At 41.1% G+C, this 14,430-nt stretch overlaps 1 protein-coding gene across 2 annotated transcripts in view; it reads left to right on the top strand.

The window, feature by feature from the left end:
* Positions 1-10,952, top strand: part of HRH2 (histamine receptor H2) — a 52,000-nt gene extending 41,048 nt beyond the window's left edge. Inside the window, exons 3-4 of one of the 2 annotated variants that reach the window (XR_002326862.2) lie at positions 3,221-3,350; positions 7,802-7,891. Coding sequence is in view for 1 of the 2 variants with exons in the window: in XM_020998720.2 (XP_020854379.1) it covers positions 7,802-8,057 (256 nt within the window). In the remaining variant the exon portion in view is untranslated. Of the gene's footprint in view, positions 1-3,220; positions 3,351-7,801 lie in introns of both variants that reach the window. The other variant, XM_020998720.2, reaches the window with a different exon arrangement.
* The last annotated feature ends 3,478 nt before the right edge of the window (positions 10,953-14,430 follow it).

Below are 14,430 nucleotides of genomic sequence, written 5' to 3'. Positions count from 1 at the left end.
CTAGGTCGTCCCGGATTTCCCACCAGGCATCCTCCTTTGAAAACAAAAACCAAGATGTGAGCCCCTCTGCACCCATAATTCAGTTATACTCATGGGAGTCAGTACAGCATAAGGGAGTAAAGCTTCTGATAGGTCAACAACCCTAGGAAGTCAGAAGAGTAGGAATAGCTTTAATACATTGAGGATCTATGGTTTCATCATTGTGAGTGACCTCTTAACTAACGTAAATGCTAAATACTCCTCAGTCCTAGTTTAATGAGGTCCCCAAGTAGGCTAAAAACCTTAGGAGATTTCCCTCCAGTGACAAGCCTCTCTATTCTTATCTAGCCGGTCCTTGGACTATAGATACACGTCACTGAACCCATATTGAAAGCCTTTCAAGCTCAGTCAAATCTGCCAGATTTAAACTGGCAGAACCCTTTGAAGTAATCCCAAGGCCACAATAAGACTTCAGAGGAGGACCTGAATAAATAATATTAATAAAAGTGCACATATTTGTTTTGCTGCAGACCTGTGGCTTCATATGTGCTAGCACTTCCTGTGACGTGGTATTTTCCACTGCAAACTCAGCAAGTCTCTTCTAACTCCTCTAACTTAAGGCACTGAGTGCCTGGGGATGTAGGGACTTGTCCATGGTCATATAGCCAGTATGTGTAGGAGAAAGGACTTAAACCCAGTTCTTCCTGACTTTAAGGCCAGCCCACCAGGAATTCTCAACCTTTTTTTGGGGGGAAAGGGGTCATAGACCCCTCCAGCAGTCTAGTGAACCCTACTGGCCCCAGCTCAGAATAGCATATTTAAATGCATAAAATAAAATACATAAAGATTACAAAGGAAAACAATTATACTGAAATACAGTTTTCAAAATACATAAAAACCAAGTTTCCGTAGGCCAGGCTTAGAACCCCTTTGCAACTGCTGCCTCTCATATACATGATATTTTTTTTGAGGTTTAGAAACACTTCTTTCACAACAACCCTGTGTGGTAGATTGGGCAAGGTGAAGAATCACAGAATCTCAGAATTGGAAAGGCCCTTAGAGGCCTAGCCAAATCCACGCCTAAACAGGACTCCTCTACAAAATACTCCAAAAGTAGTTCTCATTCCTTTGCTTGAAAACATCTAGTAAGAGGGAATGAACTATGTCCCAAGGCAGCTCATTCCACTTTTAGGTAGTTTTACTTGTTTGGATATTTTTCCTTACTTTGAGCCTAAAGATGTCTCTCTTCATGGCAGCTAGGTAGCAGCAATAGATAGAGTGCAGGGCTTGGAGTCAAGAAGACTCATCTTCCTGAGTTCATATCTGGCCTCAGATACTTACAAGCTATGTGACCCTGGAGAAGTCACTTAACCCTGATTGCCTCAGTTTCCTCATCTGTAAAATGAGCTGGAGAAGGAAATAGCAAATCACTCCAGTATCTATGTCAAGAAAACCCCAAAAGGGGTCATAAATAGTCAGACATGACCAAAAAAATGCCTGAACAACAAATATCTCTTCAACATCCACCCATTGCTCCTAATTCTGCCTTCTCAGGGATGGGGAACTGATGGCCTCAAGGGCACATGTGGCTTTCTAGGTCCTCAATTTGACTGAATCTTCAATCCAAACTTCAAAGTTTGGATTCAGTCAAAGGGCCATACTTGAGGACCTGGAGGGTCACATATGGCCTTGAGGCCAAAGGTTCCCCACCCCTGGAAGAAGAACAAGTCTAATCCCCCTTCCACAAGACAAATCTCAAAATGCTTGAAGACTATTACCATGTCACCCTGATCTCTTTTCTAGGCTAAACATCCTAGTTCCCTCAAGTGATCCTGACAAAGCAGAATCTTGAGGACCTGCACTATCCTAGCAGTATTCCTCTGGGCACCCTCCAGGTTATCAATATCCTTTGCAAAATATAGTATAGAGAAATATGGAACTCACTACAGCAGATATAGTCTGACAAGAGTATAACAGGACTATCATTTCCCTCATTCTGTCATTTGCTTTTTTGGTTTGGTTTTTTTAACCCATTTTTTTTTAATCATTTGCTTTTTTTTTTTGGTAAAGGATTGTTTTTTATTTCATTTTTATTTTTAGACAACTGGGGTTAAATGACTTGCCCAGGGTCACACAGCTAGTAAGTGTCAAGTGTTTGGTCTGAGACTGGATTTGAACTCAGGTCCTCCTGACTTCAGGGCCAGTGCTCTATCCACTGCACCACCTAGCTGCCCCCTAGTTTCCCTCGTTCTGGATACCATGCCTGATCTCAGATCACATTAGATTATCTGACCACCAAGCTATACTGTTGACTCAGAAGCTCCTGAACTTCAGGTTCATGAAAATCCTTGTATCTTTTTTTCTGATGCCTTCTGCATCTTACACTTGTTGTTAAGTCATTTTTCTGTCCTATCCAACTCTTTATGATCCCATTTAGGATTTTCTTAGCAAAGATACTGGAGTGGTTTGCCATTTCCTCCTCCAGCTCATTTTACAGATGAGAAAACTGAGGCAAACAGGGTTAAGTGACTTACCCAGGGTCACACAGCTAGTAAGGGTCTGAGGCCAGATTTGAACTCAGAAAGATAAGTCTTCCTGAGTCCAGATCCAGTACTCTATCCTTTATACTATCTAGCTACTCATAAAATGGGAATAGAGAATACTAATTAATAATAATAGCTTGTATTTATTTAGCAGGTTTAAGCTTTGCAAAGCATGTTTATATATGTTATCTCATTTGATCTTCAACAACCTTGTGTGCAGCTATTATTGTTATCTCCATTTTAGAGATAAGGAAACCATTTATGAGAGGTTAAATGACTTTCCTAGTGTCATTCAGCTAATATCTGAGGCAGGATTCAACCTCAAGTCTTCCTGATTCCAACTCCAGTGCTCTCTCCATTATATCACCTAGCCACCTCTAACAGCCTGAGCAAAAGTTTAAAGATACAGTGCGCATTCAGAGAAAGGACAGGTGTATGCTGCTACACTAGTTAGAGTATATGGAGGGGAACGGTATGAGGTAATGGTAGAGATGCACAGTGGTTCAAGGTTAGAGAGAATTTTGAATGCCAGCAAAGGAGTCAGAGCATGGTTTCTTCAGCAATAGGAAACCACTAAGTTTTTTTTTCAAATTGTCCATTGAGGTTTGGGCGCCATAAACAAGGTCTTTGAAATTCGACTTATGCAATGGAACCCTGATCAATTTAATTTTTTTTGTCTGTAATTTAACCTTTTCTAGCTCTGGACAGTTTCCTAAGTCTCCATGAGTCCTGGTGTAGAAAAGCCCAATCCTTTCCTAATTCGATTGAGGTTAAGGCCATGCTTAGACTTACAACTGGAAACAGGAAAGGCAGAAGCGGGGCTCTTTGGTGAGTATCTGGAGACATTATGGGTGCATGCAAATCCAGAAAAGAGTAAAGATCGTCTCTTCTCATCATTAAGTGACTTCACCTCTTTGGACCTCACTTTCCTCATCTGTAACAGGAAGAACTTGAACTAAGTCTAAGGTCCTTTCCAGTTCTAACATTCTGTGACTCTGAGAAGCAATTAACAAATTGTCATATGAAACGGGAATGCACTTTTCTGTTTGGCTAGGTGACTTCCTTACTCAAAAACCTTCCCAAGCAAAGATGATCCTACTCCCTCACCCTCCAAAGAATGTAGGATTTCAGTCATGGTGCCAGGCCTGGGAAATGACTACACTGAACCAACCACTCTCTTTCGAGGTCTACCTCGCAGTAAAGCATAGTGGACAATGCCTGTAATAAGGGGTCCCAGTTCCTTTCACTAAGTTGACTGTGCAGATCAGACTGATCTAAGTAGGACCTAGCCAGAGCCCTACCATCAGTAGTATTCTATCCTGCTCAAGGTTGCTCAGCCTTAAAGTGATTTCAAGGAGCTATTTTGTCAACAAGTAGAGCTTGCCTGATCTTAAGTTGTTCCCAAGAAGTTGAAAAATAGCAAAATAATAGTAATTCTCATTTTTGTAGCTCCTTAAGGTAGACACAGTACTTTATTACCAACACCCTCCAATTACCATCCCCATTTTATGGATCCATAATTCCGAACCACAGAATCACAGATTCCTAGAGTTGGACCAGACCATGGAGCCCATTGAGTACTATACTCTCCTGAGCAGGAATCTCCTCTACAATGTCCCAAGCAATTAGTCACCCAGCCTCTCCTAGAGGACCTCCAGAGCCTATAAGGAGAAGGCTTCTAAATTCTTCAGAAGGCTGCCCAGTTTTCTTTCAGATAGCTCTAATTGTTAGGAGGGGCAGCTAGGTGGAGCAGTAGATAGAATGTCTGACCTGAGGTCAGGAAGACTCATCTTCCTGAGCTCAAATCTGGCCTCAAACATTTACTAGCTGTGGCACCCTGAACAAATCACTTAACCCGGTTTGCCTCATTTTCCTCATCTGTAAAATAAGCTAGAGAAGGAAATGGCAAACCAGTCTAGTATCCATACCAAGAAAATCCCAAATGGGGTCATGAAGAATTAGACACACCTGAAATGATTCAACAACAGTAGTAACAACAACAACAACAAAATTGTTTGGAACTCTTTCTTTACAATGAATTGAAATCTATCTCTGCAATTTCCTAATTCTTCCTCCTGGATTTTAGCAGAACACATCTAATTTCCTTTCTATCAAAGAAGAAGTGTGTTACAGGAGCAAGAAAAAAAAAAGAGAGAGGCGCTGGCTCCTGGGTCCAAGGATATAGATTCAAATCTAGTCTCTGATGTTTACTATCTGTGTGACCTTGGTAAAGTCTCTTATCTTCCCTGGACCTCAGCTGCCTGATCTGTGAAATGAGGGGGTGGGGTGTGTGGAGTGGATGGCATCTGAGGTCACTTACAAATCTAAAGCTATGATCCATTTCTAGTGCTTCAAATAACTGCAGATTGCTGACATACACTCACTAAACCTCTTCTCCAAGGTAAACATCACTAATCCTTTCAATCAATCCCCATTTGACATAATCTCCAGTTCCCTCACCATTCAAATCACCCTCCTCCAAACATCCTCCTGAGTATGTTAATGTCCCTTCTAAAATGAGGCCCCCAAATTGAATACATCGCTCCCAGCATGGTCTAACCTCCTCCAGCAAGTAACAACTTTGGTGATCCATGCACCTGATTGATCATAGAGTCAGGATTATCTGAATTCAAATTTTTCTTCAGTCACTTACCAGCTGTATGATCCTTGGCAAGTTACTTAACCTCTGTCAGTCTCAGTTTCTTTATCTGTACAATGGGGTTAATAATAGCACCTACCTTATTGTTATAAGGATCAAACAAGATAATATATAAAGCACTTTGGAAATCTTAAAGTGCTATATAAATGCTAGTTATTATTTTCCAATATTCAGGAATCTGCCTTAACCAATCTCTAATTAGCCTATCTCCTTTCTCTCTTGCTTCCAACACCACTAAATACTACTCCCTCTTTTTTTCTAATCATATATATATTCCATACCCCATATAATCCATACCACAAGTAAATTCTGACAATTTTTTTTAAAAAGAGAGAGAATCTATAAATTCAGAAATAATCATAGGATTTAGAGCATGAAGGGACCATAGCTTATCTAGTCCAGCCTCTTCATTTCACAAAAGAGGAAACTGAGGCCCAAAGAGTTTTAGTGATTTATCCACTGTCACAAAGGTAACAAGTAGCAGAGCTCAGATTTAAAGTCTGGCTCCAGATAAACTTCTGACTCTAGATTCATTGTTCTTTCCAATATATCACTCAAGGTAAGGTTTTTAACTGTGTAAATAAAAGGCCTGAATTTCAATCAAAATTGTTCAGGTTTAAACTGTCATTCATGAGATCCTAGGAGCCCATTACATGCTATCCAGCTGTCTCATGGGCCTCAAAGAGCACAGTGCCTGCCCTGCCCCCTAGAATCTAACCTAAGCTTACACTCACCAATTGCTATTGTCCCCCTCAGGTGCTCTGAATAAAGCACATTCTGCAAACCCTAAATCACTCACAGCTGATTAAGGATCCTCCTGATTGCTAAGCAGAGGATAAAAAGAACTGTCACATATAATTAGGTGCCCATTTTAGGAAGAACAATCACAATCTGGAACTGGGCCAGAGAAGGGAAAGTAGGACAGGGGAGGGACTGTAAACCTTGCTAGACAAGGTCTGGTTGAAGAAACTGAAAGTGTTTCACCTTGAGAAGACAAAAGATAGAGAGGAAGGGAAAGAATCACTTTCTTTTTTTCCGCAGCAATGGGGTTAAGTGACTTGCCCAAGGTCACATAGCTAGCAAGTGTTAAGTGTCTGAGGCTGGATTTGAACTCAGGTCCTTCTGACTCCAAGGCCAGAGCTCTATTCACTGCACCACCTAGCTGCCCCTAAGAATCACTTTCTTGAAACATCTGAAGAGCTGTCCTGTGGAAGAGAGACATTACACTTGTTCTGCCTGACCCCAGGAGACAGAGCTAGCAGTATTGGATAGATATAACAGAGAAATGGATTTAAGTTTAATGTAAAAACAACTTCTTAAACCTTCAAAGCTGTCCAAAAGTGAAATGGGCAGCCTCATTCATGATATATTTGTCATTCTGGAGTAATTTAAGGTTTACCCAGCTCTTCCTCACAATACCCTGTGAGCTAGGTAGTGCCAGTCCATCTATTTCATACACTGAGGGATCTGTGATGTCATCAGTAAGGGTGGTACTCCCCACAGTGGTTGAGTTCATAATCTATCCATACCTGCCCATTCTATGTGACTTATCCATGTCCTCCCCCAAATCTAGTACAGGGGGCCCATTCTGATTTACCCATATCCTTCCATAAATCTAATACAAGTGGCCCATGCTGACTCATCCATATCCTTCTATATGTCTAATACAGGAGGTCTACCCAACATATGTTTGAGAGAGGGGCTTCTTCTAGAACTCTTGACTTTACAAGGATGCCAAGGAAGTACCCAACCTATCCACTGGTCATCCCTCACTCTTGATCCATGACAGACTTACTTTCTTCTCTGGTCATACATCTCCCTGATCACATCCTTTATGGCATCCTCTCGGGTAATTCTTGGTTGATGATGGGTGTTGCAAGGTTATTCAGGTGACCTGCAACTTTAGTCTTTAGAAACTTTGTATTCCAAGACTGGCATGACTTCCATGACTACAATGTTACCAAAAGATAACCTTTTTAAATAGAGATGACCCTTGGTGTTTCAGGAAGGATCCTGGGTTCATTAAAAGCCTGATGTGATTTTCCAAAAGCAATCCTACCTGTTTTCCTCCTATTCAGAATAGTTCAGAGCCCAGCTCATGGAAAATGAATGTTATCTATCCAAGATCCATGCACTAATAGGTCAAGACTATGGAACATCCATCCAATTGCATTTCATAGTTTAGATTATATAAGTGTAATGTTATAAGTACTATTAGCCCCATTTTACAAAGCTGAGATTCAGAGAGATTGTCATTTGCCATTAAGTATAGGAGCCAAGTTTCAAACCCATGTCCTCTGAGAGATGTTTTCACTATACTAAACTGTTCCATGGTAAGCTCCCTGTCCCTAGAGGTCTGTGGATGAAGGTTTGTTGACTACTTGTCAAGAATGCAATTAAAAAGATTCCTATTGAAGCAGAAGCCAACTAGAAGACTTCTGGGGTCCCTTACGATTCTGATATTCTATGAATCTTCTTCCCTCTCCCACCTTGGGGAAGGAGAGATTTTGATTGGGATGGGGGCAGAAAATAATGACAACCTGACAGTCACTAAACACATTGGACATTCCTGAGATGGATAATGCCATACTAATCACTGTGTTTATTATCCTTCCTCCAGGAAGCCTTTTCTGGCCTCTACCTCCAACTCTAGAAACATCCTCACCTGCTGGAAAAATGTGTGGGGCTTGAAGTTCCTCTCCAAGAGGCAAGTGGAGGAATCTGGGGGAGGACTTTCTGACATACTGAGAACACTACCACCCCAGGTCACTCAGGACATCACCTTTCAGACCAATGAGGACATCATTTACCAAGCTATCTTGGAACCCTTCCCATGCCAACAAGGGCAGCATTCCCAAGACCAGCCAGGTTACTGAAGACACCATACCCTGGATACATAAAGCCATCTCTCCACTCTCAATTCACTGACTACATTATTCCTCTTAAATTGTTGACTTTTATTTCCTATGGTCTGATTGGGAGACATTCAAGATAAATTCTTGTGCCAGGCTGGGAGGACAAATATTCAGGAGTTTTCAAACTGAGGCCTGGGAACCTGAATTTAGATTCCTGGATGTCAGAAAACTGTTTATGAGACTCCCCTTATAGTGAAGTAAGTCTTCAAACATAAGTGTGTGCACACATGTGCACATATGACTCCTGACTGGGACAGAGAAAGAACTCACTCATTAAAAGACCTGTCAGTCATTTGGGAGATTGTGAACCCCAGAAAAGAAACAAAAAAGAGAAAATACTCCTTTAATCTTCGTCCAACCAGGATTAGAGCTACAGAGGCACCTGCAGGCCTCTGAAATGCCTTCCTTTTCCCATCCCTGCCACTTCCTCTTATTCTCCCCACTGAAATCTGTGGCTCACCTCAACCCATATCCAACCATAGAGGAAGGAATTCACACTTCCTTTTATCTCACTCATGCTAAGGAAACCCTGACTTATAACAGTTCAACCAAGGCAAAAGGGGCCTCTAAGGAGCTAGGGGTCCTGAAACCTACACACACACACACACACACACACACACACACACTGATAATTGTGAATCCAGAGATGTCCAGCAGACCGACCACAGCCTCAGAAAGAAAATGGATAATGTAAGGAGGCTGACAGGAGGATAAGAGAGATGAAAGGGTATGAGACAAAGTACATGAAGTGACAGATGTGAGAAAGAGGAAGGGGAAGGGAATAAGCATTGATGTGGCATGTACTGCATGCCAGGAACTGTGGTAAGCACTTTACCTTTGAATAAGTGAAGTGACAGGGTTAGAAGTGGGGAAAGAAGGGAACACAAGAAGGAAGGGGTGAGCTGGTGGATTAGAGGGTACCAGTTCAGGAATGAGGAGCATCTGAGATATGAGACAAGGGAGATTAGGGGTGGGAGAATAAAATAAATAAAATAAGAGTTGTGAATGAGACTGATATGAGGTTGGGGGTGGAGATAGAGTGGGAAAGAGATGTGGGGAATAAAGGGAATGTAAAATGAGAGATGAAAAGAATAGATGAGAGGTGGCAGATTGAGAAACCTCTAGAATATGAGTTGAGAGAGTGGAGCTAAGGCACTACCCAATCCTCCATTATATCCTTCCAGATCCTCCTTAGATCCTTTCAGAATTCTTAACTTCCTGGAGAGGAAAGATTCCCTCCTTCCCCAAGAAACACACACACACACACACACACACACACACACACACACACACACACACACTACCACCACCACCAACAACAACAACATTTCACCTTTGCTGAATTTTACGAGAAAGAACTCTTCTAAAATAAAAGGGAAGTTCAGAAGAGGTCCTGATGTAAAGAATTTTTATAAAGAGAAGCCCTACAGGAAGTAAGGATTCAGTTTCCAAACACTGTTGAAAACTGAGGACTGAGCAAGCTATGCATCGAATGGGCCATGTGCTCAAATTCTCCTTCACTTCCTCTCTCCTGGTCCCTCTGACTTTCCTTGCCTACCCAACTGGCAGAATTAATGAAACTTCTGAGAAAAGTCACCTTTTTTAAAGTGGAAAACTTGTCTGGTAAGAGCAGGAAAGTCCAGAAAGTATGGCAGGACAAGGGTGATCAAGAAGGCAGGACAGCTTTGAGAAGAGCACTGACCTAGGAGTCATGAGACACATGAGACCCAGCCTCCAGCCAGGATACTGCAGCTAACTTGAGCCATGACCTTGGGCAGATTTATATCTTCCTTTCCCTGAGCCCCAGCCCCCACATCTGTAAAAGGCAGGGAGGATCAGGGAGAGGTGTTGAACTAGGAATTCTAAGGTCTCTTCCACCTCTGACTCCCTTCCCTCCTCCAGGCCTCAGTTTCCTTCTCTTTAAAATTAAAGTGGCTGGACTCCATTAAGAGCCCTCTCAGCGCTAGCATTCCATGGAAAAAATCAGGCAGCCAACAGAAATGCAGAAGGACTACCAAGACAGAGATTTCAAACAAAAGATCCTTGAGACCACCTCCAGGAAACCTGACAGTAATGACCTTCCTCCTGAGACCTCACAGAGCACTTTGTTCACACTTTTCTTATGCATGTATCCTTGTGTATTATACCTATCTGTGTTGCTATCTTATCCCCTGACTATGAGTTCTTTGAGAACAGGGACTATATCTTTCATAAACTTCAAATCTTCTCCAGCAACAAACACGAGACTCTGCACACAGTAGGTGCTTAACAAATGTTTGTTGAGTTAATATTATTGAAATCTATCAAGGGTCAGTATCACTTAGGTCCATTTGAGCTTAAGTGATAGAAAAAGATTCCATTATTTTTTTTCCTCCGTTACTAAAAGAGACTCCTAGACACTAATTATCTTTTAGAGCAAGCAGGTGAGAGGTTGTGAGCAAAGGTGCTTATAATGATGAACTAATTAGAAAAAGTGACAAGCTTTAAAAAAAAATGACTGAGGAACAAATGAATGAATGCCCAGATCCAAAGCCCTAAAAACCTCAAAGTAGCAGAGGTACGTAAAATATAGCTTTGGATGCCAGAGTGGTTTGCAAACCAGATAGTCACCATTAGAAAGGTGAGGAGAAATAAAGCTACAAGGTAAAAGTGAAAGTCTGACCAAGCGCAAGAAATAAGACCAATGATTAAAATGTGAGCTTAAAGTGAGAGAGAAGATGCCAACATGAGCTTGTGTTTGTGCTTCTCTGAAATCATGTTCCTTGTTGTACTTCAATGTTTAGCCACCTTGTATCGTGAGTAATTAACTAATTCATGTTGTTATTTTAATAAAGAATTTATTTTTGTAGAAAACAGCATGCAGGGTATGAAATATGTATTCTTTATTTTTTCTCAATTATTTATGCCCAGAGAATCATAGAATCTTTGCAGTGAAAGGCATCATTGAGGCTATCTAGTCCAATTCTTACACTAATCCTGAATCCCCATCTACATCACCATCAAGTGTTCATACTATCTCCACTTGAGTACTTCAAGTGACACTAAGTTCACTCTGTCACTACCATTCCATTGCTGGACAGTGCTGATTACTATGAGATCCTTCCTTGTATCAAGCTGAAATTTACATCCCAGGAACTGTTCCTAGTTATACCCTCTGACCAACCTGAACTGCTCCTTTTTCCACAAAGCAACTCTTCAGATATTTGAAGGCCATTGTCACATCCTCTTTAAATCTTCTCTTCTCCAGAATAAACATCCTTACTTCCTCCAACTGATCCTCACTTGGCTTGGTTTCCAGTCCACTCCTTACCCTGGTCGTCCTTCCATGGGTATGCTCCAATTTGTCAACATCCTTCCTAAAATGTGGCACCTCAACCTGGAAACATTACTCCATATGTTATCTAATGAGCGCAAAGGACAGTAGGGCTATGAGCTCCTTCCCTCTGGTTGCCTAGGTTTCTGTTAATGTAGTTTAAGATGGCACTGTCCACAGATGGAGACACCTCCAGGGTCATTGGGAAGTCAACAGACAGAGATAGCTCCAGGGCCTTTGCAAAGCTGGGAGATGAGGCATTAGTTATTCTTGTTGCCTCCTTGGAAATTGTCCCAAACTAGATTAATGCCTAACTAGACCAGGAATACCACAAACTCCAAACCTTACTCAGAAACAAATGCCTAAGTCTTTGACCTTTCCTTGAGGTTATCCTGCCCATTTAAACAGTAACCTACACACCCATCTCATTTCCTTCCAAAAACCTGGTTGGGGGAGGAATGCAGGTAAGGGTGGACATGGGCATGCTTCTAACTGCATTCATATCAGGTCCTAGGGAAAGTTATCATCCACATATACTACATCCTAGGCCAAGCCCTGCCCCCTCATTCCTCACCACAAGGCTGAGAGAGAAATTAAGGGGAAGAGGACTTTCTGAAAAGGACCATGCAGAATACTGGAAACCAGGATGAGGAAGTGAGACTGAGTGTGATTTGAGAAATTCCCACAAGGTCCTGATGCCCCCACCATCCTCTCTGCCTAACAATCCAAACACCCATGGACACAAAGAATGCCAGGGAAGTGCTTGGACTCAAGCATGGGCTTGGCAAAACAGGCACACCCATATCACCACACCCAGGCAAAGTTTGCTGCATTTCTTTCTAAATTTGGAAACCTACAATGCTATTACTGTTAGCTTTCACTTCCCCTTTCTGGCCTAAGTTCCAATAGTTGTAAAATAATTTCTAGGCTTTCTTCTAGCTCTGACAGGGATTCTAAGACTAGATGTCTCTTCACATGCCCTCTATCTCAGCATTCTTTGGTCTCTCACTACAGACCCAATTCTATTTAGTGACTGAGAGAGAGGCAGCCAGGTCTGTGTGTTGGGAAGGTGTCAAATGCAAAAAATATTCACCCCCACACTGACAGCACCAGCCCCTTGCTCTCAGAGAAGCTTCTCTTCCTGGAAATAGTGGTCTACCCCTTCACAGATGTCCCTTCACACAGAGAGGGCTCAGCCCTACACCGATAGTCTCGCTTCCTGGCAATGGTTCCCTCACTGCAGACCTCAGTTTCAAACACAGGATCCCCTTTTTGTGGTCCCTCCCAACAACTCCTTCTGGCCCTTGGTAATCAGGGAAGAACCCAGGTCCCAGTTTTACAAGGAGACACACAAAAGAATCCCAACCAGCACACTCCAGGGCCTTAGAAATCGTGTTCCCCATATGGGCCCCACAAGGCTTCCTATTTAGCTCCAGGGCAGATTTTGAATTAAGACAGCTATGGTATAATAGAAAAAGGACAAAATTTTGCATTCAGGACATCTGGATTATAACACATATTAATTAGGAATGTCACTTCCTCTCTCTAAACCTTAGGTTCCTCATTAATAAGATGAGAACAATTACTTGCAACACCTAGCCCAGAAGATGGTTCAAATAAGTTAGTATACTTAATGTACTTTGTAAACATTATCATCATCATTATTATTATTATTATTATTATCACAGGGAGAAGCATTCTCCCCATTTTATTCAGGAGGAAACTATCCCAGAGGAATAAAAAACATGGAATAGACCAGGGACCCTCCTTCAGCCTTTTTTCCCTTATTTTACTTCCTTTTTATTTCAATGTAACATGCCATAAAAAAAATTAACAGGATTTGTTATCATTTATTTTCTTCTTTTTTGAGTTTTATATTTTTATTTTTTTAAATGAAATTAATGCAGTGTTTTAAAGAGAGATATTCTATTCACAGGCCTTTAAAATTTAGAATGAAAAAACAGAAAATTCTATTTTTAAGGTAATAAATAGAATATTACTACGAGTGTTATAGTTATTTAATTAGATCTTTGGTTTCTCATTGTGAATTTTACAGGATGGAAGTATTCATATGCTTTCAAAAATAATAAGAAACCAAAATTCTATCCAATAAATATGACACTTGTGAATGACACTCCCTAAAACTGAAATATTCGAGGGGATAGACTGGACCTGTGATTTCATTGGTGTAGGGAACTCCAGGGTGAGGAAACTCCCTCCACCTACCTTCTCTGCAACTTAGACCACTGAGAAGTTAAATGACTCATTCAGGGTCACACATTCAGTGACATGTTGAGTTTTATTTATTTTTTTATTAATTTATTTTGATTTATCAACAATCATTTCCATATACTTTTCAGTTTAAAATTTTTCTCCCCCTCTCTCCCTAACTCCCTCCCCAAGAGGGCCCACAATCTGATATAGGCTATACATTCCTATTAAACATATTTTCACATTAGTGATGTTGTAAGTAAGAATTCGAACCAATAGGAAAAACCACCGGAAAGAAGAAACAAAACTCAACAGAAGAAGAAAACAACAGCAAACAGTATGCTTTGATCTACGTTCAGACTCCATAGTTCTTTCTTTAGATGTGGATAGCATTTTCCATCACAAGGCCTTTGGACATGTTTTAGACCCTTGTATTGCTAGGAAGGGTTAAGTTTATCAATATTAGTCATCCCACAATGTGGCTGTTACTGTGCACAATGTTCTCTTGGTTCTGCTCACTTCACTCAGCATCAGACCATACAAGACTTTCCAGGTTTTTCTGAAGTTAGCCTGTTCATCATTTCTTATAGCACAATAGTATTCCATTATATTCATATACCACAACTTGTTCAGCCATTCCCCAATTGATGGGCATCTTCTCAATTTCCAATTCTTTGCTCCCACAAAAAGAGCTAGCATTTATTTTCTAAAAGCATTTTTAGTTAAGATATAAGAAATTAAACACTTGCAACAAATTTGTTTTCCAATGTTTAGTTTGGACCCAAATTTGGTAGGTATTTGTGTTTCCTA

This window comes from Phascolarctos cinereus, unplaced genomic scaffold (assembly GCF_003287225.1).
Source record: "Phascolarctos cinereus isolate Bilbo 61053 unplaced genomic scaffold, phaCin_HiC Scaffold_2;HRSCAF=192, whole genome shotgun sequence".
NCBI classification, from domain to species: Eukaryota; Metazoa; Chordata; class Mammalia; order Diprotodontia; family Phascolarctidae; genus Phascolarctos; species Phascolarctos cinereus.
Note: the sequence above shows the minus strand (reverse complement) of the source record. Positions and strands in the feature narration are given on the sequence as shown.